This window comes from Nuphar pumila, chromosome 5, assembly GCF_984573655.1.
Source record: "Nuphar pumila chromosome 5, dmNupPumi1.hap1.1, whole genome shotgun sequence".
Lineage (NCBI taxonomy): Eukaryota > Viridiplantae > Streptophyta > Magnoliopsida > Nymphaeales > Nymphaeaceae > Nuphar > Nuphar pumila.
The window spans coordinates 137,067,980-137,094,679 of record NC_143253.1 but is presented as its reverse complement, the minus strand read 5'-3'; the positions used below and the strand labels follow the sequence as shown (position 1 = coordinate 137,094,679).

General features: G+C 38.6%; 1 protein-coding gene across 1 annotated transcript; it reads left to right on the top strand.

Moving 5' to 3' along the window:
* The first annotated feature begins 14,296 nt into the window (after positions 1–14,296).
* On the top strand, positions 14,297–26,686 carry LOC149838950 (RAF-like serine/threonine-protein kinase PRAF). The gene is made up of 10 exons (XM_090006889.1): positions 14,297–14,479; positions 14,780–18,508; positions 18,641–18,852; positions 18,932–19,003; positions 19,090–19,242; positions 19,354–19,517; positions 19,653–19,803; positions 25,766–25,888; positions 26,011–26,098; positions 26,176–26,686. The coding sequence occupies exons 2-10, from the start codon at positions 14,794–14,796 to the stop codon at positions 26,370–26,372; spliced, it is 4,875 nt and encodes a 1,624-aa protein (XP_089863015.1). The 5' UTR covers positions 14,297–14,479; positions 14,780–14,793; the 3' UTR covers positions 26,373–26,686.
* Positions 26,687–26,700: the final 14 nt, after the last annotated feature.

The window sequence follows — 26,700 nt, the reverse complement described above, 5'->3', positions numbered from 1 at the left end:
AAGAGACTGGCTTGGGTCCGGGCCTTTTAAGTCGGACTAACAAACAAACCGGTTACCATTTTTTTTTTATATATTTACACAGAAAAATCGCTCCTAAGATCAGAGACGTAGCCGTGCTGACTATGCTTGTCGTACTTACATTTACTATCCTGCAAGCCTAAAATTTTGTGGGCTTACTTACATTTGCCCTTTGGGAGTCACCATGCTTGAGCTCGTGCAAGGGATGACGCCCATGGGATTTGAATCTAAACCGCCTGCCTAACGGCCTAAGCCCCATCCCACTATGCCAAACCCCTTTTGGTCTAGGCAGACTCCAGTAATATGTTGCAATACACCTGCATTTAATTAGTTGAGGCGGACTGGGCCCCACTTATCAGCTTTGGGCTGCACATGCCATCGGTATCTTACGCGATGTCCGCTCCTAACTATACGCATTACAATGATTGCACATAATGTTTTACCCCATTTAGCTCTTCAATTGGTGGTAGTATTGTATACATACCAACTATGTGTTATTGCAAACCCCTACACGATGAAAAGCACAATAATGCAATAAAGGATTATTATTTTTTTTTGGATTTATAGCTCCAAGAAACTGCACCGGCAGGAGCCATACCTACGGTCATCAAGATGGCAGCATGAAACTTTAAGACTAGGAACCCTGCTTTTGAGACCTATGCTACACGTTGGCTTGAATAGAGAGGTGATGCCCATGAGAATCGAACCTTGACTGACCATCTAGCAACAAAGGCCCCCACCCACTGAGCCAACCCCTCCTTGGGCAATATAAAGGATGCCAACACAACTTTTCTAAGCTTGTCTTACATTGACGACGTATAAAACCTTATGCACAATATTGCAACCACAAAGGTTGCCCATAAGAATTGAAAGAAGAATTTTCTTATGGAGAGTCAGAATGCTTTTGCTGAATGAAAGATGTCTTACAGAATTGCTAAATGCACGAATTCAATTGTCACCTTCTCATCCCTAAATAGTTGATTGTTTCTTTCCTCCCAAGAAACCAACCATCACTTTCAGACAGGGATGGCAATGGACCAGGAGAAATGGCCCCATCTCACTCCATTTGGATCAAGGATGGAGGACATGAAATGGGGATGAAGGCGGGGATGGTGGTTAAAATCAAAACCCGTGTAGAGATGGAGACGAGGATGGACTTATGTGTTCCCCCATCCCTGATCCCTGTTAATAAAATAATTAAAATACATTTCAAGGGTTTGACCTCCTTCTTTAGGATGGCAGTGGACAGGGGAAATGGGGCCCATCTCTGCCTCGCCCCGTTTGGACCAAGGATGGACAACATGAAACGAGGATGAAGGCGAGGATAGAAGTTAGGATCAGAGCCGGACCTGTAAAGAGTCCAATGAGGCTTGGGCCTCAGGGCCCGTGGCCCAAAAAAATTTTAGGGGCCCATTTTTAAGACGAATGAGTATTGTCTAGGTAGTTTATATAAGTATTTTATATATTTTTATTTAATATAATATAAATATTTGAAATATTATATTTGTTTAACGTGAATGCAAATTTTATTGTTATTTTGATTCGGAGGCACTGCCCCCAGAACTCACTATTAATAGGGGCCCATTTTTTCCCTCCGCCTCAGGCCCCATGAAACACAGGTACGGCTCTGGCTAGGATGGCAGTGGATAGGGAGAAATGGGGCCCAGCTCTGCCTCGCCCCGTTTGGACCAAGGATGAAACGAGGATAGAAGCTAAAATCAAAACCTGTGCCAAGATGGAGGGCAAAATTTTGAGACAGAGATGGGGGTGGAGATCTTATCTCCCGCATCCGCCCCAGTCCACTGCCATCCCTACTTCCAGATTTTCCGCCATTTAGAGAGGATTTTATGAAGGGTAGACCAAGAAGCAGCTGTTCTGATCAACATTCAAATGGAGCTTACCCCAAGCCATTTGAAAAATGGTTTATAAAAGAACCGAACCATTAAAACAATATGGTAAAGATCGCAACACACCACAAAACACAAGATTAACATGGTTTGGATACTTGATCCTACGTCCACCACAAAACCTCTCACAGTACTCTCGTCTCTATCTCAGGAGGAGAGACATCACATTATATGGGATTTAAATTACAAGAGTCCAACTTCTTCAAAAGAGGAAGGAAGAATACATTCATATTGCTAGATTAGAGAGATTTTAATTTGCTGCCAAATCCTACAAATGTCCACATTAAGATTGGGCGACAGTCAATCAACCTCTTTCCTATTCTGTGCAGTTTTACCAGAAACGGAAAATTTTAAAAATAGCCACAGGAATTTTTCTTCTAAAATGCACCATGTCGATCACGCTCGCAGATGATCCGAACACAAGGACTAGCTCATGCTTGTTGGTTAATGTTAAAGACATGTACGTGAGCATCCAATGCTCACGTTAAGTTGAGTCAAGTGATGAAAGCATCCTATGTTCCTTTTTTCCGTTGAGTCCTTAAAAAATAGGCAAAGTTGGGTAATGCACCAGCATAGTCGTGGTGGGCATCCTAAGCCCACGTCAACTGCTATTTTTTAGTGGGTCAAAAACTGTGTATAGTGGTTTTACGTGTAGTTAGTGCCTTCCTAAAAATGTATTGTTTTTTGCTTTTAAATAGGAGTCTACGTATGTTACAATGTAGTGAGTGAAAAGTAAAAAAAAAATTGTTGCAAGTATTTTTTTTCCTGTTGTTCTCTATTTTCCTTTTGGTTGTCATTTTCTTTGGGTTTATTAGTTCTATTGCAGATAGAACTCTCAATTCTTGGTATCAGAGCCAGGTTGCAGTCAAAGCTGGGCTTTACCAAATGCAGTAGGAGCATTGTTGAAGCAAGGAGTTCCTGTAGACTTTGAGTTTTGAAATATAATCTCTGAGTAAAACCGATATGGCAAACAATTTTAATTCTCTCAACTTATCTCAATCATTGGTGCCAATTTTTAATTGTGAGAATTATAAATTATGAAGTATTGAAACGATGACTTACTTTATCTTACAAGACCTCTGGGAGTTAGTTGAGAATGATTATGTAGATGTTGAAGGAACAAAGGCAACAAAAAAAATTGATGTAAAAGAAGCCCGAAAGAGGAATGCAAAGGAGCAAAAATTTCATGGTGATAAGAAAATCACAACCGTTAAACTTCAAACCTTAAGAAGAGAGTTTGAAACATTTTCTATGAAAACCAGTGAGTCAATTCAAACCTTCTTTTCTAGACTCTCCGCTATTGTAAACCAGATGAAGACTTTTGGTGAACTTTTAAATGATCAAAAAGTAGTAGAAAAAGTTTTAAGGTGTCTGTATACCTTCTAAATTTGATCATGATGTTACTGCAATTGAAGAGTCCAAGGATTTGTCTATATACTCTATTGATGAACTAATGGGGTCTCTTTTAACCCATGAGCATCGCATAAATAGGTCATCAAAAAAAATGTTGGAGCATGACTTTCAAACTAAGGTAGAAATTAATTTTAAAAGAAAAGAATAACCAATGTGATCAAAGGAGTGAAGGAAGATGTCGAGGACGAGGAGGTTTTAGAGAAACCTTTCGTGGATGCGGTAGAGGTCGAAGAAGATTTTATGACACTTCTCAAAGGAGTGATGCAACAAAAAAAGGTAATCAAAATAAGTTCTTTAGAGGGAAGCAGTGTTATTTTTGTAAGAAATTTGGTTATATTGAAGCCAAATGTTTTGAAAAGGCAAAGCAATAAGCAAATTTTGCATATGAAAACAAAAATTTGTTTCTTGCAAGCATGAATGCTAACAGTTGCAAAAGTAAAATATGGTTTGTAGACAGTGGAAGCAGTAATCATATGACCAGTGATAGGAGTCTCTTCAAAAATATTGATGAGACCGTGAAGTTGAGTGTGTGGCTCGGGGATAATAATAAAGTAGACGTCAATGGCAGAGGAACAATTGCAGTCACAACAAAATTAGTTAATGAACGATATATTCAAGACATGTATTATGTTTCTGGTTTGACCCATAACTTACTTAGTGTAGGGCAATTGATTAAAAAAGTCTACACTCTTTTATTTGAAAATAACATTTATGAGATTAAAAACAAGAATTGTGTAGTTCTTATAAAAATTAATATGATCCAATATAAAATGTTCCCACTTGAAACAATCAAGATAAATGAGTGTGCCTTTATGGCAAATTGTTATGATCAATCTAAGTTATAGCATATGAGGTATGAACATCTTTATTTTAATAGTCTAAAACTCTTACATCATAAAAACACGGTGGCTGGTTTGCCAACCTTTGATTGTACAAATGAGATATGTGAAGGGTGTGTTAATGGTAAACAACACCAATCATCATTCTCAGTTGAAAAGACATGGAGAGTTAATCAACCTCTTGAATTAGTTCGTGCTGATATATGTGGCCCCATGAGAACTCCTTTATTAAATAATAGCAAATATTTTTTGCTTTTTACTGACAATTTTACTAGAATATGTTGGGTGTACTTTCTTACTCATAAATCTCATGTAATTGATAGATTTAAGGAATTCAAGTCCCTTGTGAAAATAAAAAAGGAAAACTATAAAAATGTTGTGCACAAATAGAGTGGGAGAATTTTTATCTGATGAGTTTGGTTTATTTTGCAAAGATCATGGCATTCACAGGCAGTTGATGGTAAGAAAGACACTACAACAGAACGGAGTGGTTGAAAGAAAAAATCATACAGTGGTAAAAATGGCATGCAACATGCTAAGTGAAAAACAGATGCCTAACGATTTTTGGACAGAAGCTATCAACACAACAATGCATATTCTAAATATTTCTCTAACAAAGGTAGTTCGAAACAAAACTCCTTATGAGGCCTGGTGGAATCGAAAACCAAATATAAGTATGTTGAGAGTATTTGGATGTGTAGCATATGCCTCGATTGATTCTTCAGAAAGAACTAAGTTAGATAAAAAGAGTGAAAATATATTTTTGTTGGTTATAGTAATGAGACTAAAGGGTATCATGTTTATAATCCTACTTCTAAAAAATTGATTATAAGGAGAGACGATATTTTTTATGAAAAAACTTGTTGGGAATGGGCTAACAATGAAAGTGTGAAGTTGCAAACTGATAAAGTTGCAGCAAAAACAAATCATGTTGATACTACTGTAGCATCATCATTAGAAACGTCAAGCATAGGAGATAAATTTATAGAAAACATTGAGTGCACACTTGATGAGGACACTCCTCACAAAAAGGTACGGTCTCTGAAAGATATTTATAAATGTGCTTTTGCTTTTGTTGTAGTAGAACCATTATCGTATGATGAAGCATGTGCAGATAAAAATTGGATAGATGCAATGAAAGAAGAAATGAAGGTCATTAAAAGGAATGACACATGGGAACTTTCTAATTTGCGGCTCAAAAAAGAATCAATAGGAGTAAAGTGGGTTTACAAGGTCAAATATGATGCTGATGGCAATGTGAAAAAGTATAAGGCAAGGTTAGTTGCTAAAGGATTTGTGCAGAAATATGAAATTGATTTTAGTGAAACCTTTTCACCTGTTGCAAGATTTGAAATAGTAAGAATCATTCTTGCAATTGCAACTCAACTTAAATGGAAGGTTTATCAATTTGACATTAAAGCTGCATTTTAAAATGGTTTTCTCAAAGAAGTTGTGTATGTTGATCAGCCTTCTGGATTTGTTGTTAAAGGAAAAGAAAGAAAAGTTTATAGATTAAAAAGGCTTTATACGAGTTAAAACAAGCCCCACGTGCTTGGTATAGTCGCCTTGATAATTTTTTTCATCAAAATGGTTTTCAAAGAAGTGATAGTGAACCTATACTCTATGTCAAAGTGAATGGAAAAGAATTGTTTATAGTAAGTGTTTATATAAATGATATTATCTACAATGGTTCTTCATCTAAGCTTATTGCAGAATTTAGAGATAGTATGATGAAGGAGTTTGAAATGTTAGATTTGGGGTCGCTTTGTTTTTTTTCTTGGTCTTTATATCGTGCAATCTGATGAAGGGATTTTCATCTCTCAAGAAAAGTATGCATTGTATCTTCTAAAAAAAATTATTAAATTGCAAAGTTTGTGCAACTCTGATGAATTCAAATAAAAATTGAGTTTGGAAGATGGAATGGCTAGAGCAAATGAAAGGAATTTTAGAAGCTTGGTTAGTGGATTGATGTATTTAATGCACACTCGGCCAGATATTGTATTCTCAGTTAGTTTGATCTCAAGGTTTATGCACAATCCATCCGTGCAACACCTAGGTGCAGCAAAAAGGAACCTTCGTTATATTCAGGCAACAACCAATTATGAAATTTTTTATAAACATATTACTGACTTTAATTTGATTGGATATACTGACAGTGATTGGACAGGTTCAATGGACGATCGAAAAAGCACAAGCGGTTTTGTGTTTGGTTTTGGTTCAGGCGCAGTGTTGTGGTGTTTAAAGAAGCAAAATTCAATTGCTTTATCATCTTCAGAAGCATAATATATCGTTGCTACATCTGCTACCTGCCAAGCGATCTGGATAAGGCGTGTTTTGAAAGATCTGCATGTAGATCAAAAAATTTCAACTAAGCTCTATTGTGATAATAAGTCTACAATTTTCATTGCAAAAAATTCTACCTTTCATGGTAGAACAAAGCACATCGAGCTTAGATATCATTTTATAAGAGATGCAGTTGAAAAAGGTGAAGTTGTGTTGAAGCATTGCTCTACAAATAAACAAGTAGCTGATGGTTTCACAAAAGTCGTATCATCTTCAAAATTTCTGGTGTTCAGAGAATCCGTAGGTGTGTAGGGACTTTCACATTGAGGGGGAGAAATGTTGGTTAATGTTAAAGATGTGTATGTGAGCATCCAATGCTTACCTTAAGTTGAGTAAAGTGTTGAAAGCATCCTATGTTCCTTTTTTTGGATGAGTCATTAAAAATAAGCAAAGTTGGGTAATGCACAAGCATAGTCGTGGTGGGCATCCTAAGCCCACGTCAAGTGCTATTTTTTAGTGGGTAAAAAACTGTGTATAATGGTTTTACGTGTAGTTAGTGGCTTCCTAAAAATGTATTGTTTTTTGCTTTTAAATAGGAGTCTACGTATGTTACAATGTAGTGAGTGAAAAATTTAAGTGAAAATTAAAAAATTATGTTGCAAGTGTTATTTTTCTGTTGTTCTCTATTTTCCTTTTGGCTGTCATTTTTCTTTAGGTTTCTTGGTTCTATTGCAGATAGAACTCTCACATGTCTCAGGTCCCATGTTGTACGTAAAGAGTGTGTGCAGTCTAGCACCTTCTAAGCGGGTCTGATGATGGAGGTGGTGGAGGAGGACATGGTGAATGCACGGTGACCTTCAGCTAAGCATCGCAACCCGTGCGGGTGCAGTTGTAGGTAAGTGGGTGAGCAACCAAACACAAGGGGCTTGGTTGGGTCATGCCATGGTCAGAACGACAAAGAGGGAGGCAGCAAAGGGGTGGAGCTCGACATAAGGGAGGGAGAGAGGTTGTTGGAGCGGTGGTTCTATTTCTCCAGGTGGTACTATCACCGACAAAATAACAGAGGGAGAGGTGGGTGCCGGTGGGTGGCCGTGCTGCAGCGTCGACAACAAAACAAAAGAAAGACGATAGTCGTGACCTCCACGCAGCACACGAGAAGGAGCTTGGTGCTCCTGTTCCACACATCAAACGATAGAGAGCGAGAGCCGGGTGGCCGACTGGGGACATCGGTGGTGGCATTGGTGGGGCTCCTGCTCACCAAAAGAGAGGACAAGGAGGGTGAGCCCTGGCAAGTGGCAGGTGTTGATGTTGTGTCAAAAGAAAATGGAAGAGGATGGTGGGTCTGCAGGCCGAGCGTTGGTAGTTGAACTCAAGCAAGGGTGGTGGTGGTGGTGGTGGTGGTTCTCGCCGCCACATGTTGAAAACAACGAGAGAGGAAGGGTAATGAGCAGAGGTGTAGTTAGGATTCATGTGAGGGGAGGGCAAACATGGCCGCAAGGAAAAAATTTGTGATAGTTGGGGGTTCGGGGGCAGCGCCCCCGAAACAAATTTTTTTTTTTAGATAAAATAAAAATGGCTACAATTATTAATAAAAATCTATTTCATATGGACAAATCAAACTATCTATCGTCATCACAACGAGACCCTCCAATCCACAAAACAAATAGTCACAATTAAATAGAAATAGAGGCATCAATTCCTAATCAATCAGCATTTTAACCGGATCAAACTCTCGATTACAGGGGAAAAACATATTATTCTTAAAAAAAGAAGAAGCAAAATCAAAGAAGACCAATATCATAAATCCCATAAGAAACGTAGAGGCGAGACCAAAACTTCTAAATAGGTGAAAAAAATCCAACACCAACAAGAAATAAATATACAAAACACGCAACTGACTCAATAACTCGCATACCCAATAAGGAACCTAAACAGAATCAAGAGAAAACAACTCGAAAAAATGAAAACTCAATCAAGAATTCCACAAAAATCAAATCACAAAGGCATTGAAATAAGAAAGCGAGAAAAATGAAAGGGGAACAATCGGTAGAAGCATTACCCGCCAACAAGGGCAATCATAAATCGATATCAATGAAATCCGAGGCTCCGGAAAATGAAGAGATCTTCAGATTGGCAACAAGATTTTGGGGCACTCGATCGATGGGAATCACATTGTGGCACTGAGGCATTGATGGTCATACTGCATAAGAGCAAAAAATGATTGAAAAAACAATTGCATAAAAAGAAAATAACCATGTAGAGGAATATAATCAACGTAACTCAGTGCAAAAAGATACAGGTAAGTTGTACCTTGTAAGACACTAAGACTAGGTAAAAAATATGCAAAGCATGTAGCCATCATTGAAGGCAGACTCAAATACCATCTCATCATTTAGGTTATATGATACCATCAAGCTTCTAATGACGGCCATGAAAACACCAACTCAAGCTTAAAAAAGTTTAAATGTGACTGATAACAATTCCTCGCCTCAAAATATTAACAACAATCAAGTTGTTGGGTATCCATTAGAAGATTTACAAAACCTGATGGTGAAGTATTGGAAAGTTTACAGACCACTATTACAAAGTTTACAGTTACTAAGATTCTTTAACATAACCACCACCACTATCGCTAACATCATTTCTCAAATCACGTGGATACGCAAACAAAACAACATATCACAAAATATAGCGTTTTGGCAACGTAGCTGAGCAAAAGCACAAGAACTCTCAGAAAGTCGAAAGCAATTGGGAAAATAAGCAAAACAAAAACAACTTTGCTAGCTAAATCAATTATCGTAACAAATGTCATCATCGATAACAAGTGACAACCATCAAGAAGTAGAAGCGAATAAAACATGCACATATATTGGTAGCAGGGCAGGGCCTGTGTGTGGGTGATGCCATGATGGCGTCGATGAGGGAGGTTAGAAGAGAGAGAGAGAGAGAGAGAGTACCTGGGGGTTGAGGTTCCATCGGGGTCGAGCAGGGCCTCCGACGAAGGGGGCTCAGGTCCTGCATTACACAAAGGAGCTATGCATTTCTTAAAAATAACCCCCCATTTAAAACCCTATCGGGTTTCGGATCCGGGTCGGGTCTGACCTGGTTTCCGAGATAGGATTGGGCTACAGCCCAGTCCTGCCCCCCAGCTTCGCTTCTGGTAATGAGAGAGAGAGAGAGCGTGTTTTGACAATATGGGGTTTGGGGACGGGGTTTTACAACCTTTTGCATGAAAAAGGGGAGTGAAAGTGAGAGATTTGTGAGTGATTTAGGGGAGGTGATAAGGTTTGGTAAGTGATTTAGGAGAGGTGACACGGTTTGGTGAGTGATTTAGGAGATTTTAATTGTTTTGGGGTTTTTTGATAAAACTCATTTGTATATTTGGATCCAAATCCAATCCGACCACCCCCTGCCTCCTGTGAATGTTCTGGCAGGGGGTTTTGCTCCCTGCCTTGACCTTATTGTCGGCAGGGGCGACGCTCTGCCTGTCTCGCTTTCAGCAGAGGGTTGTGCCTTCCTGTTCAGGCTTGTTTTCGACAAGGAGCTCGCATTAGGGATTTACGAGCGAAATTAGTGACGAAACAATTTCGTCGCTACTCCGCCACTACTTGGCGATGGATTAGCTACAAAAAATTTTGCCGATGATCCATCGCTAAAGTGCGACGAAACATAAGACACAATTTTTTCGTCACTATTCTGTCGCCAGGTAGCGACAGAAGTTTTTCGTCGCTAATTACGTAAATGTTAGCGACGGGTAATTTTCTCTAGCTAATTCATCGTAAATTGGCGATAAATTATTTTTGTCCCAAAGGTCCGTCACTAATTAATGTTTTTCTTGTAGTAACAATATTGAAAACTAAAAAAATAACAAGTTTCTAAAAATATGGCTGTTAATATATAACTTTAAGAAAATGGATATCAACATGCTATTTTTACACAATCAGACACCAGACGCTGACACAAACACATAAGAATCTCATTTTAGTATTATAAATATCATTATACATGAATAATGTTATTAAACAAATCAAACAATATTGTTTTTATTGATTAGAAGTCCAAAAATCTGTACCCTCGTGTTTTTCTTAAAAGAAAGTTAAAATTTATATGTCGTGCTCGTGATGCCTGCCGGTTAGTACCGGTGCCCCGTGCCCCGTTACATGGTTAACTTGAGGTTTTTATTTGCAGTTTTTGAAAAAGCTGTGGTCGATATCAGAATATTCAGAGACTTGATATCATTCATGGAATTAGAAGCAAAAATGTTAGTCCCTGATGCAATTTTCCAATCGGTCGTCGCTTGCCACGAAGGAGAGAGAGAGAGAGAGAGATTAAAAAATAATAAAAATTCAATGCTAACAAACAGAAAGCATCGCTATTATACAAATTACAAAATCTGATTTTGACAGACAAATGCCTCTGTACCACACACATGTAATCAACGCCGTCAAAACAACCCTGACCGCCCCCCCCCCCCCCCCTAATGTCTCACACGTGTGCGTCAGCTTACGTGGCTACTGCCAACTCATCTACGTGGCCTCCTCCCCTGCCTTCGCTCCCTTTCACCCAGGACCCCAAAACTATAAAATACATATAAAAAAATGTATAAAACAATGGTTTAAAAAAAAACAAAGATTTGAAGTGATTTTAACACGATAATAATACGTTTAAAATATGATTCATGTCTGAAGATGTAGCGCTAAATTCACTACTACTCGGCGATATTTGTGAATATGGCCTAAGAGTCGAGTGAAATGCTTTGAAGGCATGGAAACATGAACAAATTGCTTGCAATGTCTGGAGCTTGTGGGAGCAAATTTTTTCTACTAACAGCAACACTACAAGCTAAAACCAACAAAAAAGAATGAAAATATCACTAATTAAATACCAAATGCTACTATCAGGCCATTAATTTCTCCACCTTTTTTATTTTTCTCGCACCTTAAGATGCCAAAAATAAAGACAATTAAAATATAAAGAGATAAGTGACTAAAATCTTACGAACATGCAGTATCTAGTGAAAAGGAATGGAATCACAAGGATCCCGGCCTATTTGAAAAGGGAAATTGGGAGTGAAACCAATTTATTCTCCCATTCCATTCTTCATTTTCCTTTCAAGGCCTATTTGAAAGAAGTCTCCCGCTCGATTTTTCACGGAAAAGAATTTCTTAACTATCCCATCTTTTAAGTGAGAGATTCATTAAATTGTTGTGAAACATTATTATGCCATAATGTGATATGCTTTCAATGTCAATAGAAGGTAACCCACCACAGAGGAATAACACAAGGCATAAAAAAAAACTCTTATTAGAACTGTCCATATCTGGTTCATCCCTCCAAACCATATCACATCACAAATTTGATGAAATAGGATGAATTGAGACGGCATTTTGTAAATACGTAATTACCTTAAATATATCAACCATTTTTTTCTTTTTCAATGTTTGGAAGGGACAAAAGAAAAAAACATCTTCAATAATTTTTTATCTTTAGTGAACCTCTTAGTAGCATACGAAACCAGATTAAATTTTGACCATTTGTCGAACAAGACTCCTTTCTTACTGTTATGGGAGGGCAAGGAAGAAAAAAAAAGATCTTGCTTTTTTTACCAACACCCTTTTCCAAGTATGTGGGTACTAAGAGTCCTCTCACTATCAACCAGACATCATCTGGCTGGGTCTTGCCAATATCAATAATGAGAAAAAACAACCAAACAAAATTCAGATGTTAATTGTACTCTGGCAACTTGACCAGACTATCGATCTTCTTCCTTTAATCACTATGGGATCCCCCCTCCCCCCACCCACACACAGTGGGGGGGGGGGGGCGCAAGGACTGGGCTGTAGTCTAGCCCCGCCCTGATTCCATATGAAATAGATTTTTATCCATTTTTGTAGCCCAGTCCTAGCCCAGCCCTGACTGCAGCAAATAGTTTGATTTGTCCATATGAAATAGATTTTTATTAATAATTGCAGCAATTTTTTATTTTATCTAAAAAAAAAAATTCGGACGCACTACCCCCAACCCTCGACTATCACACCAAATATTTTCTTTTTGCTACACCCTGTTTGCCAACACCCCCCCCCCCCTATCTGTCCAGGTAAGCCATCAAATAGTTAATCGATAAACTCAACTAGAGATTGAGTTGGTGAATAATTTGTTCCTCCATCAGGATCAGTTTCTCCCTCTTTTACCCGTGAATTCAATGTAACCATTGGGTTCGGCAATAATGATATCTCCCAACACAGCAAAAATTGATTGACACTCCATAAAACATTTTACATCTGCTAGAATGAGTAGTAGTAGGATTGTTGGAAATTTCTCTCACGTTCGAACAGGTCTTGAGCGCCTCACCCTCTAATGAACTTGTTGCAACGATTCCAATATAAGAAAAAGCAAGAAAGAAGGGTGGCTCAATCCATTGGGGGTGGGACTTTCTTGCTGGCATAACGAAGGCTGAAACATAGGAATTTGAGGTCTCATGAACTACTACCATCTGTATTTGCCATTCTAGAAGCTTCGCTCCCCATCATGCCTCTTTAGTAGAAGTTAATGAAGCTTACCAAACAAATATGATATTGAGATCTTTTTCGAGAGCGAACCCAGTTGTAGATGTTATGCTGGTCATACATGTGTTTTTTTTCTCAGCCTTTGTGTGCCAAGCTGTTGTAAGTTTTCGATGAGATCCTTGATACTGTTCTAGAAAGATTCATGATTTATTCAAAATATATATTATCATTTATTTAATAAGAAAGATGATATAAGTAGAAGTAGTGCATTAAGACAAGAACCCTCAATTCAAACATTGAGTTACACATTTTTTGGTAGGGTCAACCCCTCTTTCCCATACACATCCGAGCGGAGCATTACTCAAGATGAGTAGTTTCTAGTTGACAATTTTTGTAAAGAAAAGATTGAAGCCAAATAGCTATTAAACTATACTGGAGCCATCAACATATATATTGTTTCAGCTCGATAGAAATAAGATTCATTTTCTAAGGATTCGTATCCCTAAAAATAGGGAACGAAGTAACTAGAATAGCAAAATTTTTTATCGGGTAAGTTTTGACCTGCATGAACGACATAATGATCCGATAACTGTCCATAATAGTTTAGTTCTTATTATTACCAATGATACACAATACAGATTGGATTCTATACGTATAAATATAAAAAGGTGTGTCTCTCTCTCCATCAAAACAAAAAATGAGATTTTTTCTAATACAGTGCCTTTTATTTTTGAAAATAAATAATCAACTTAACCAAATTTACTTAATATAGAAGCTCAACCTTAACATATGAGGTGTTCTAAAATGACTGAAGTAGTTAAATAGGAGGATCACTGTGACTATAGCCCTTGGTAAATCCCTTTTTAGATTTACCAAAAAATGTCCTCTTGATTCTTAGTTGGAACGGTTTTAAATTTATTCATAGTTTCTGTTCTTTTTATCAATAGAAATGAGTATTCTTGAGATGGGATCCATATGCTCTCTATAGAATTTAAGAGTAATTAAATAGAATTGCTATGAAACCTGTAATGTATCTTTTGTTCTCTTTCGTCCATCTTTCTATGATGCCCAAGAAATTAATCAACTCAATCGTCCTAACTAGATATCAAGTGAAAAAAAAAAACTACCCGAGTAAAATTCTGACACACATATATATATATATATAATAGAGAGAGAGAGAGAGAGGAATTCAATAAAACAATTATAATAACACTATAGATACCAAAGTATAAATGAGAACCATGAAAGTCCCTTTCAAGATACCAATGTAAACTATCACTAACGATTATAACTAAAACAATAGAATAGAGATATGGAGAGAGAAATAGACAGCGAGTTGAGAGAGAGGAGTCGATCGCCAGTCGCTGGGTTTCTGATGGGAGCAGCGAAGCGAAGCCCTTCTTGGTGGGTAGGGAGTTGAGAGTTGACACAAGAGAGACTCCATCGCTTTCCTTTTTACAGATTACCGGCGGCTCTGCAGCAGGACGGCCCATTTTCTTCCCCCCTTTTGGTGGTACTCCTCTTCCCTTTCTCTCTCTCTCTCTCTCTCTCTCTCTCTTCTTTCTTCGTTCTGTGCCTTCTTTTCCTCTCTTCTTCGTGTTTCTTTAGGGTGGATTGTATTCTTTCGTTTGCTTCGCGATCGCAATCTCTGCATTTCTTTTTCTTCTTCCTCTCTGGCGGTGTGCCCTCTTCTTTGATTATCTTGTTCGTTCTTGTAGGGTTTTTCTGAGCAGCTTTTGCTCTTGGTGGTGAAAACCCTAGCTGGGTTTCGGTCAATTATCGAATTTACGGTTTTCTTGGGCTTGCTTTCTAGTTTCTAGTGTTCTAATGGCGGTTGATCAGAACTCTGTAGCGAAAGACCTCAGGCCATTGAGTTCCGGTCGAAAGATCGTCGATGATCCCCGTCTGGCTTCGGTTCATGATGTGGTTTCGGGTGGCCGCAGCGTTGGTGTTGCTAGTTGTAGCCCAAGGTCTAGGTTGGGGTTTGATAAGGATGCTTCTTCCCTCTGGGGTTGTGATTCGTTCGGCGCCCACGCTGCTGCTGTTCATGGCGGCGGCTGCACCGAGTTTAGGGTGGTTTGGAATGGACAGATGATGCCACCTCCTCTGGCAGGGGGCTTGGATTTTCCGGTGAATTGGATGGGGGGCAATGCGGTGCCTGAACCCTCGGCAGGAGAATTGATCCAGCATCGAACTGATGAGGGTTCGAGGAGTAAGCGTGGTGTTGATGAAGGTTCCAATGGCGGGTCTAGACACCATGCCGATACCGCGAATTCAGGTCATGATTCGGGGAATGCCGAGGGGGGTGATGATACTGGGGCGAAGAAGGTGAAGTTTCTTTGTAGTTTTGGAGGTAAGATCCTGCCGAGGCCGAGCGATGGGATGCTTAGATATGTGGGCGGGCAGACTAGGATTATCAGCACTAGGAAGGGTGTTAGCTATCAAGAACTGATGCAGAAGATGCAAGAGGCTTACGGGCAGTCGGTCGTTATCAAATACCAGCTCCCCAATGAGGATCTCGATGCCTTGGTGTCTGTTTCTTGCGACGAAGATGTGGAGAACATGATGGAAGAGTACGATAAGTTGTTGGAAGGGTCAGTGGATGGTTTGTCTTCTTCAAAGCTTAGGGTGTTCCTTTTCTCTGCTGATGAGATTGATCAATCTGGAATCATGCAGTTTGGAGATGATCAAGATTCAGGGCAGAGGTATGTGGAGGCCGTGAATGGGATAATGCCCGAGAATGCAATCAAAAGAAAGGACAGTGTGTCTACACAGACCACAGATAGTCCTCCAGGTGGTGTTGATGTTGCAGATGCTGCTCTGAAAGTCCAGGTAGATGCAGAGGGTACAGTCCTTCCGTCCCCATCTTTGATATCGCTTAGTCCAGCCTCTCCTGACGCTGCAAATGTGCCGTATGCGCACCCTAATCCATTGGAGTTTGTGGAAGTGCATGTTCCATCGAGCTTGCCTTCTGCATTTTTAACGGCTTCCTCTCAGTCCGTGACTGCAGCATCTCGGTCCATTCTTAATAGAATTGGTCCTCCCGATCCTTTTGCTTTGCCTGAATCTGAGAAACCTGTACCCTTAATGGGTCTGGTGCAACCAGCGCAATGCCCCATAGCTCCACCGGTAAGACATCAGGATGGTGTGCAAGCCACCAAACCACCGAATGCTCCTATCACATTAGATCCTAGGCCTGAACTGGTACCCTATGAATTGCAGCCTATTCAGAACACAGGGTATATGAGCACATATAAGGGTGGCTACAAGGATTTTTATGGCAAACCAGATTACAGGTGCTATCCAAACCCTGACACTCTCCCACTTGAGTTCACTCCTCAACCTGCTTCTCAAATTGGTCATCTGAATTCCCAAGTGGTGGGCAATGGGACCTCTGTTTACAGACAACCTGACCATCTGTGGCTGCAGCCAGATGACATTGTTGGTATTCCTCCAAATCCATTCCATCATGTTCTGCAGCTGGGGTATGTGGTGGCAGGCACTACTCCATCTTCACAGCACTTGGTATCTAATCCCTCATCTCCTCAAACAAACGTAAAGCAGAATGGAGGTCATCTGTTTGTTCCGTTGGGGCAAATTCAGAGTGAACAATTTCCAGAAGAAAGTTTAACTGGAAGTAGGGTTCAACCTCAAGGCAATCTGGTTAATAAAGCACCTCAAGCTCAGGCTGCTGCCCAGTTATCGGGGCAACCTTTTAAGCAGCAGCATGCAAGGCATCAGGTTCCGCCACCAGATCACTTAATCTACCCAGAAGAATGGGTTAGTCAACAGTCAGGAGTCTTGCCTGAGAAAGCGGCCAAGTTGGGGGATTATTTTGTGTGTCAGAAAGCTTTGCCACATGCTCACTCAGATACTCTATTACAGGAGAATGGGAATAATATGAAAACTGTTCACGAGTCCAATCCTGCTATTTACTCTTGTTGTTCAGAGGGATGTATGAAACTCAGGTCTCCACTTCGGCCACCTAGGCCATTTCTGGACGCTATCGTTGAGCATCAAGACAAGCCCAGCCTTGGAGTTGATGGCACCAATTTAGGCTATCAAGCAGCTGGAAATTGGCAAAGGATTGTAAGACATGATGATCGGTTAAATGCTTATGAAATTCCTGCACATATGTGTGGACCTTATAGGCTCTCTCAGATGCCTGGAGAGCAATATGATCTTGAGATGATGCTTCAACCAAAAGTTGAGAGGCATGATGATCCTGGATTGTTGCTTCCTCAGGGTCCAGGTCTCTCGTTGGATCTATCCAGCAAGAATGTAGAAACTCATAGCTATGTGCCAGTGGGTTCTACTGAATCTGTGGTCAACAGGTTTGCAACGGTTTTACCATCAGATGCAGATACGTCTCATGCCCTATTGCTTAATAATCCTGCTCAGACTCATCAGGAAGAGATCCTTCAATCTTTTGTGCCATCTGGTCCTCATGTTAAACATGACTTTACAAGGGATGGATTGGTCGGTGTTGATACTTTTGCATTAACAGGTGTACCCTTTCCAACGTGGGAAACCTTTGGTCAGGCATCTCTTACCGAATTTCCTGCAGGATATCATGCTGTTTCATCACATGAAGTTGTTAAGGCAGAATCTTGTGCCCCTTCCACTCACATTGGAGACATTGGGGGGATGGCAGAAGCATTTTGCATGAAAGTCTCTGTGGCAAATGATCAGTCTAAGCTACCTCTTGATCTAAGTTCAGTGTCTCCCAAGGAAGAAAGCACAACGTGCACATTGTTGGATATTGAATCAGGATTGCATTTTACACAAGCTTCTACAGCTGTAGATACAAATGCCATTATCGCAAATGAAGACATAACCAATGAGCTGCCGGATGCCTCAGTGAATGGTATGCATAAGACTGCAGTTATTCTTGATGAGAATCACATCAAGCCCATCAATCCCCTGGCATGTAGCCCTACAGAAATTGCATTGATTCAGAGTGCTCCACCCCAAGTGTCAAGCAAAATATCACATCTACAAGGGAATCCTGTGTCATTTCCAGATTTGAGTATCCATTGTGAGCCTAATGTGTCTGGTGACCTATGGAATGCTTTGCCTACTTCACAGTGTATAAGTTCTACTTACAATACCATAAAAGAAATAAATGGCGTTCATGTTTTGAAACATGATGCTCCCGGAATTCAATCAAGTGGTGCTTTTAACGGCCTCACCATTCCTTTGGGTGGTGTCCCATTTCCACTGGGTTGCTCCAGTAGCAACTCTAAATGGGAAGGAGAGTATCTGGACCCTGCAGCTTCAAAGTTGCCTTCCAACATATGCATATCAGATTCTTGGGATTTAGTACAAGATGTGACTACACACCTTATGCAAGCCACAAAACCTGCCACTTCTGAAGTCTTGGTTCCAACAGATGCATATAAACACAGTTTTTCAGAGATATGCGGCAGTTTAAGCACAACATTGGGAGTTGAAAATTTAAGTTTGAGTCAGCCATTAAATGTAGGCAATGAAGCAAGAGCAAACAATGATTTGTGCTTAGAATACTTTTCAGGCCCTAAAGGTAAGGGGGTTCTTTCTAGTGGTTCCTTCTCTTTCCTGTTTTATTTATATTCACAGAGGTATTTCTTCAAGTTTTAAGTTAAATATATTTCTTTTTTGGTTTAACTGAAACCCTCATTTTCTTCGGTATTAGATGCCTCTGTAGATGAACATGTCAAGCAAGAACTTCGAGCTGTTGCTGAGGATGTGGCTACATCAGTTCTCCAATCTTCACTGCCTCAAGTTCCCACTATATCTGTTTCTGAAATGAAATCAACTCTTTTTGAATCCAATGCTAATGGAGAAGAAAGGAATGATGATGTTCCATCAGATACTGCACAGGCATCATTTGATTTCATAGCTGAGGTCATTCTAACTCTTTGCTTCATCCTCTCTAAATCTACACTTTTTCATCAGTTGATTGATAAAAACAACTTCCAATCAGAGTTTTAGGGCCAAAATTGTGGAGATTTCAAATTCTGGTTTAGCATCTACTGAGGATATTGGTCGCTTACAGGTTTGTGACTGGATCCTGCAGTATCTCATGTACTATGCTTTTGATGTCTTTTGTCTTATTATTAATTTGTTTATCAAATCTTGCAGATAATAAAAAACAGTGATCTGGAGGAGTTGAGGGAATTAGGTTCCGGAACATTTGGAACTGTGTATCATGGAAAATGGAGGGGCTCTGATGTGGCAATAAAGCGAATCAATGACAGGTGTTTCTCTGGGAAGCCATCGGAGCAGCATCGCATGGTTAGAACCTACGGAAATCATTACTTTATCCCAATCCACAATATTTTCATTTTCTGTTCTTTCTCATTGTTTGTCTTTACTATCTTGTGGTTATGAATTGTATGTCTCCAGAGAACTGATTTCTGGAACGAGGCATGTAAACTTGCTGATCTGCACCATCCAAATGTTGTTGCTTTTTATGGAGTTGTTCTTGATGGCCCTGGTGGGACAGTGGCGACAGTTACCGAGTATATGGTCAATGGTTCTCTCAGGCAAGCCTTGCACAAAAATGAAAGGTATTTCCAACCCTTTTTTTCTTGTTCATTTTCATGTATCCATGGTACTGCTGCTGTTGGTGTCATTGGTGTTAGTGTTGGTTAACCTTTTATAAGGGAAGTGAGCCTACTTGAAACTTCCATATTGGCTATTAGCAGGATACTTGATAAGCGCAAACAGATCTACATTGCAATGGATGTGGCTTTTGGAATGGAGTACTTGCATGGAAAGAATATTGTACACTTTGATTTAAAAAGTGACAATTTACTTGTCAATCTGCGGGACCCTCAGCGCCCTATATGCAAGGTAAGATGTCACATCTAGCCCTTGGTCAACTTTTGGGTTTCTTTTGTTATATGATCAGTATCATGGGTAGTCAAAAATATAGGCATCGGCTATATCTCGGGGGGCTATTTCTCGCTATATTATAGGTTTGGTGATAACAACAACAACAACTATGCCTTCATCCCAAAACAATTGGGGTCGGCGATATGAACCAACAAAGAAAATCATCCTGGGTCTTCCACATGAATCTTTCTCCTCCAATCATTTTTATCCAATGTCATGTCCTCGGTGAGGTTCAAAGCATTCATATCCTTTCCTATCATCTCCATCCAAGTCTTCCTAGGCCTACCTCAACCTCTTTTAACTAATATATTTTCCCATTTCTCCATCCTTCTAACTGGAGCATCATTCGGCCTTCGCCGAATATGTCCAAACCATCGTAAACGATTCTCTCTCATCTTATTTTCAATGGGTGCAACGTCTACCTTCTTACGTATCTCCTCGTTCTGAATCTTATCTTTTATTGTATTTTCACGCATCCATCTAAGCATACGCATCTCAACTACACTCATTTTTTGAATATGATGTCTCTTGGCAGCCCAACATTTCGTACCATATGGTAAAGCAGGCCTAATAGTCGTCCTATAAAACTTTCTCTTCAACCGCAATGGCATTCTACGATCGCACAACACTCCAGTTGCACTTTTCCATTTCATCCACCCAACCTTTATCCTATGATTTACATCTCCATCAATTTCTCCATACTTTTGAATGATAAATCTCAAATATTTGAAACAATCATCCACTGGTATTTCTTGCTCACCAAGCTTCACTACACTCCCATCCCTACTTCGTTGCTTACTAAACCGACATTCCATATATTCTGTCTTACTCTTACTCAACTTAGAACCTCTTGCTTCCAATGTCTGTCTCCATAACTCTAACTTAGCATTAACCCCAGCTCTAGACTCATCAATCAAAACAATATCATCAGCAAACAACATACACCACGGCACATTTTCTTGAATTGATCTCGTAAGCTCATCCATCACTATAGCAAATAGGAAAGGGCTTAAAAAATATAAAAAATAACAAAAATAAGTAAGAAAATATCACATTTAGAAAAAAATACATAAATAATAAAGGAAATAAGTAAAAAATGTAAAATAAATAAGAAAAACATATTTAAAATGTAAAAAATAAATAAAACAGTAAAACTAATTGATAATATCACGATATTCTCGTGATAATATCATGATATTATCAAATTGGTGATATTTTCAAAATATCATGATATTGTATGTATATTAACGTTTACTGAATTTATAGCGATAATATCGCGATATTTTCAAAATATCGCCAATATCTGTGACTATGGTATCATAAAAATGAGCATGCATAATAGCTGTTCTGATTTTATTCATGTTTTTGGAACTACTTGCTGAATAATTTTTTCTGACTGTTTTTCACTGATTGTTGTAATTGTTACAGGCCTTTTGAATGCTCTCTTACCCTATTTTATTGTTGTTTATACGTAATACATACAATTTTACTATTGATATGAATTATCTTGTTGAGACCCTATGAATCGATTGAAACCTCAGATTCCTACTAGAACCACGATGGTTCAACAAAGAACAAATCAGAGCAAAAAAATTCTCTGAGTAGGAACCCTTTCATTTGTTCATCATTGTACTTATTCAATGAACAAATATAATAACTAAGAATCCATAGAAATATTTGTCCTGTCCCTCACTCAGCTCACACTAAAACATGATTCTGAAGGAAAAAGGTGGTTCAATTTATGAAACACCTCATAAAATGTTAATTGAAAATAATTGGAGGCTGGTAATGTGGTATGAATAGTAGGTATGAATCATAGTTCAAATAGTTTTTGATCTATTCCATATAGTCCGTGCTCCAAATACTAGACTGACTATCTGGCTGGCTAGAACTATCTCCCTTGACGAGATAACAGAATTATTCTCTGTACTAGTAGTAGGTATAACAAGTCACACAGTCATTCCGGAAATACCGAAATGAAAGAATTCCATGGTCGAATCATAGTTCAAATAGTTTTTGATCTATTCCATATAGTCCGTGCTCCAGATACTAGACTGACTATCTGACGGGCTAGAACCATCTCCCAGGACGAGATGACAGACTTATTCTCTGTACTATTAGTAGGTATAACAAGTCATGCACTCATTCCGGAAATACCGAAACTAAAGAATTCCATGGTTGAACTACCAAACAGAATGAGATGACCTAGAAATATGAATCTGTTAAGGCACAAAGATCATAAGCCTGTTTACCAATAAGTTACTAAGCACTTGTGATTTAAAAAAAAGGTTGTGCATAGTAGAATCTACTAAGCATGATAGGCATAGTCACCACTATATTAAAGGATGATTTTTTTTTGAACAATTAGAGGACTAAAATATTTTTGCTTCAGCAAGCAATAAAAAAAAACACAGAATAATGAGGTAAATTTGGTAAAGCATATACATGGTTAATTTTGTCTTTCATACACATGTGCACTGTATTCCTTTTTTAATGATAGTGGAGGCGGGGCAGGGAACAGCTGCTGGTAGGATTTGGATCCAACCTGGTAAGGTTCGAACTCAAGAGCCAGTGCAGTTTGACTCATGGAGTTCTTGTGAGAAGTACATTTTAGAAAAACTGTCATGTTGTAAATGTTCCCCTAAATTATTCTTTTTTTTCTTTTCGTGTTCTCAAAAAACAAATTGTTCTGTTTTTATATTCTCAAAGTTTTATTGAGAAATGTTCTAAATGGAGTTCTGCTAACCATGATGACAAGTTTGAAATTTTAGTTTAAGAATGATAATGTAGGACATATTTCTTGTCCTGGCCATGGTTGGGAACGTGTTACATGAATTAATCATAAGTTTGTCAAAGCTGATTTGAGTGATCATGGTAGCAGTATTGGTGGTATAGTCACCTGTATTGTTCAAGGTAATTTCTTGGCAAGGGTTTTTCTCAGAGATGTTTTCAAAAAGTGATTTTTCTCGGCAAAATATCGGAAGCTTTAAAAATAAAAAAAAAGTAATTACAAGAAAGATGGGAAAGTAATGGGTTTTCTATTATTTTTCTAGCAAAAAAATAGGGTGTCCATGTTGACAGTAATGCTTGTGAGTTGTGACTGATGGTATAGTTGCAGGTCTCGTGTGTGGTGTGATTCTCACAGCCTGGATTTCCCATGTGGGTGGTGGCAAGACATGATAATGATGATGATGAATGATCATCACATCCTAGTTATTAACTACTTATTATGAACATGCATTGAGTAGTTGTCACGAACATAAGTATATGCTTTAGTGTGCCACTTATGGTCAAGAGAACACTTAGAGAATATGACCTCTTATGGGTCAACACATGAAAACACAGGAATAAGCCACTAAGGGCTGAAAACACACATAAAAATAATGAATATTATTGGGGAATAATCCCTTGGAAAAGTGATACAATGAATGGGGGCTAACCCCATATTTATACACAATGTAGAGGCTCAAAGGAGCCGTTTGGACCTACCCAATGGCTAGAAATGTAACCATTAGGTATAGTCCAACGACTCTTTTGGGGGAGTCCCTCCAATAAGCCCTTAAAGCTGGGAATAATTACAATAATAAAAAATAAAAAATAAAAATAGAAAAACAGAAAAAGAGAAAAATACATACAGAATTTATACATGTGAAAAGACTAAAATGCCCCTAGGATACATATGTACATATATATATATATATATATATATGTATATAGATATATAGATATATAAAAGATATACATACATGTTTACATTAACAGTAGTACGGATGACCCTACAGTGTCTTCAAGATGGTGGTAGAACATCATGGTAACAAATCTAACGATGATGATGACACCTGAAGTGTTGATTTAATGAGATGGTGTTGTTGGTGGTAGGGCCTCTGCCTTTTCTTGAATTAAAAAAAAATGACATCAACATTACCCAGGGCATTGCCTTGGAAGCCAAACAAAAAGGGATAAAAGAAAAGAAAGACCATATGATATAAACTAACATGCCCCCTTTTCCGTCAATCACAAACTTGCCATAAAATCTTTTTCATGAAACTCTCTGCCAGCATAATATAATTATACAAGAAAACGTTCGAAAATGATCACAGAAACAAGCATTGCTCAATTCTACCTCATCTCGTTCTTCTTTTTTCTCTTCATTTGCATTCAGGAATTTATTGGAAGCAAGTAACATTTAGCTTACTGCTACCTTCTCACAATGGAGGTTGTAATGTGTAATAATTATCCCCAGAACACCTTGGAAGAAAGTCACTGATTCTCTACTGTTAATTCCATTTCTCACATAAACCTTTGCTGAATGAGATGGTCAAGACGTCAAATTGCCTAAGTCTTTAATCTGTGCTTTTTAAATTTTCCAAATGCATAATTCATGATAACTTTAGGCTACTGATTCTTGTGATAAAATCCTATTCTTTATGAAGGGTTCTTGGAAACGGAATATGGGGAGATTGTAACTAGCAATGGATGCCATTAATGTATGAGAGCCAGATCTCTACAGCATCTTTATGAGCTGCATTGGGTACTTTTTTTTAGGGTCTGCTATGGTTTCTGAGTTTAATTACAAATGAACACTAAAAGTTGAACAATAGTACTTCCTTTTAGCCTTTCCAAAAGCACTGGAGAGCTCTACTGGCTACTTAATGTGGCACAAGACGTTACTTGTACAAGAAGACTAATTTATATAATTTAGCTGGATTGATCCAACTTGCATGGGTAACTCAATTGGGTCTTTCCCCATAAACTGGTACTTTTTATAGACTTTCCAATTCAACTGAACATTCTGATGTATATTTTTATTTTAGTTTTTATAGCAATGGATGCCATTAATGTATGAGAGCCAGATCTCTACAGCATCTTTATGAGATGCATTAGGTGCTTTCTTTAGGGTGTGCTATGCTCTCTGAGTTTAATTACAAATGAACACTAAAAGTTGAACAATTGTACTTCCTTTTAGCCTTTCCAGAAAGCACTGGAGAGCTCTACTGGCTACTTAATGTAGCACAAGACATTACTTGTACATGAAGACTAATTTATATAACTTAGCTGGATTGATCCAACTTGCATGGGTAACTCAATTGGCCCCATAAACTGGTAGTTTTTATAGACTTTCCAATTCAATTGAACATTCTGATGTATATTTTAGATTTTGGTTTCCTTCCCTCTCTGATATGTAATCATCAATATCTCCTTGTACTCTGGTAGGGTCTGCCTAACCCCAGCTTGTGAATCAAAAAAAGAAGGAAAGAAAAGAGCTACTAAGGGCATCCTGCCAACTTAAGTATTTTTTGTTAATTGATATCCTTGAAAAAACTAGTATCATTTTCATTGTTTGTTAAATGAAAGGAATTCATGTTGACACACAATTAGCTTTGTATGAAATAATAGGTGATCATCCATACGAAAATCTATTGACAGCTTTCTATATTATTAGATTTTTAATATGAATGTGTTCTCAAAACAGAAGAAAGGGTGTGCATGTCCTTTTTTATGGGAGAAGCTGCATATTTGAAATATGGTGTCAGGAGTGTCATTCATGACAACTGGAGAGCATAATGCTTACGGGCATTAATAGATACTGATCCTTCAGTTGATAAATAATTACACATGTTTATTCTTCATGCATGTTTTATTTGTATGAAGATTTTTTCCATCTCTTTTCCTTGTTGATAATTGCTTTCCTGGGTTGATTCTGTTTATCTGGTACTCTGGTTGATTCCTCTTTGTCCACTTGTAAGAGCTTAAATGGTTGATAGGGTTGGTTTCAACCCTATCAGCTTGAGTTTGATAACTCAAGATGATGAACTTGGCCCAGGGTCTCCATAACAAAAAAAGGGTAGGGTTAGTGTTACCTATATTTTCGGTGTGGAATGCTTTTGTCCACTTGTTTATTTTTCACTCTTGCTGTTAGGTAGGAGATTTGGGTTTGTCAAAGGTAAAATGTCAGACACTAATTTCTGGTGGTGTGCGGGGAACACTTCCATGGATGGCTCCAGAGCTTCTAAATGGCAGCAGCACCTTGGTCTCCGAAAAGGTAAATACTCGAGTTTATATGCTCTGAATTTATATTGGACTGTTGCACTTTGTATTTAACTATTCATAATGATATTTCCATGCACATGTTCTTATGCATCAGATTTCCCTGCCTGAAAACAGGTTGATGTGTTCTCCTTTGGGATTGTGATGTGGGAGCTTCTCACTGGTGAAGAGCCTTATGCCGACTTGCACTATGGAGCCATCATAGGTGACACATCTTTCAATTGCAGAACTGACAAAGTTTGGATGTGCTTATTTTGTTTCTTCGGTTTTGTCAATGGGCAGGTGGTATTGTCAATAATACATTGCGCCCCCCAATCCCTGATAACTGTGACCCTGAGTGGAGGTCTCTTATGGAGAAATGCTGGTCGTCAGATCCATCTGAGAGACCAAGTTTCACTGAGGTAGCTAGCACCCTGCGCTCAATGGCAGCTGCTCTGCAACCAAAAGCACCAACTTCCCAGCCTCAGGTTCAGAAATGAACATTCTTTCATCAGATTTGGTTCGGAGCTGGCGTTTGTTCAGTGATGAGGTTCCAAGTTGTAGGGAGAGGGCACCCAGCTTATAATTTAACCACCCAAGAAATCATTTTGATGTAAGTGAACTTGTCCCTAGCATCAGCATGTTGCATTTGTAAAAAGAATGGACGGTTGGTTTAGAAACTGAGTTCAAGTTTATATTTGTTTTAGGTGATGATGATGACATTTGCCTATACATAATAATGCTTGTGAAAATTTTACTGCTGTATGTCGCATATAAACCCAAAAAAAAAGAATAGAAAATTGCACTTCTGTAATCTTTAGTTTGTCT

What these genes read in the sequence shown, in the direction of transcription:
- LOC149838950 (XM_090006889.1), top strand. Translation starts at nt 14,794, where the DNA reads ATGGCGGTTGATCAGAACTCTGTAGCGAAAGACCTCAGGCCATTGAGT. An exon ending in CTCAGCGCCCTATATGCAAG is followed by an intron (nt 19,804 to 25,765) that starts GTAAGATGTCAC and finishes TCTTGCTGTTAG; the next exon opens with GTAGGAGATTTGGGTTTGTC. An exon ending in GCACCTTGGTCTCCGAAAAG is followed by an intron (nt 25,889 to 26,010) that starts GTAAATACTCGA and finishes GCCTGAAAACAG; the next exon opens with GTTGATGTGTTCTCCTTTGG.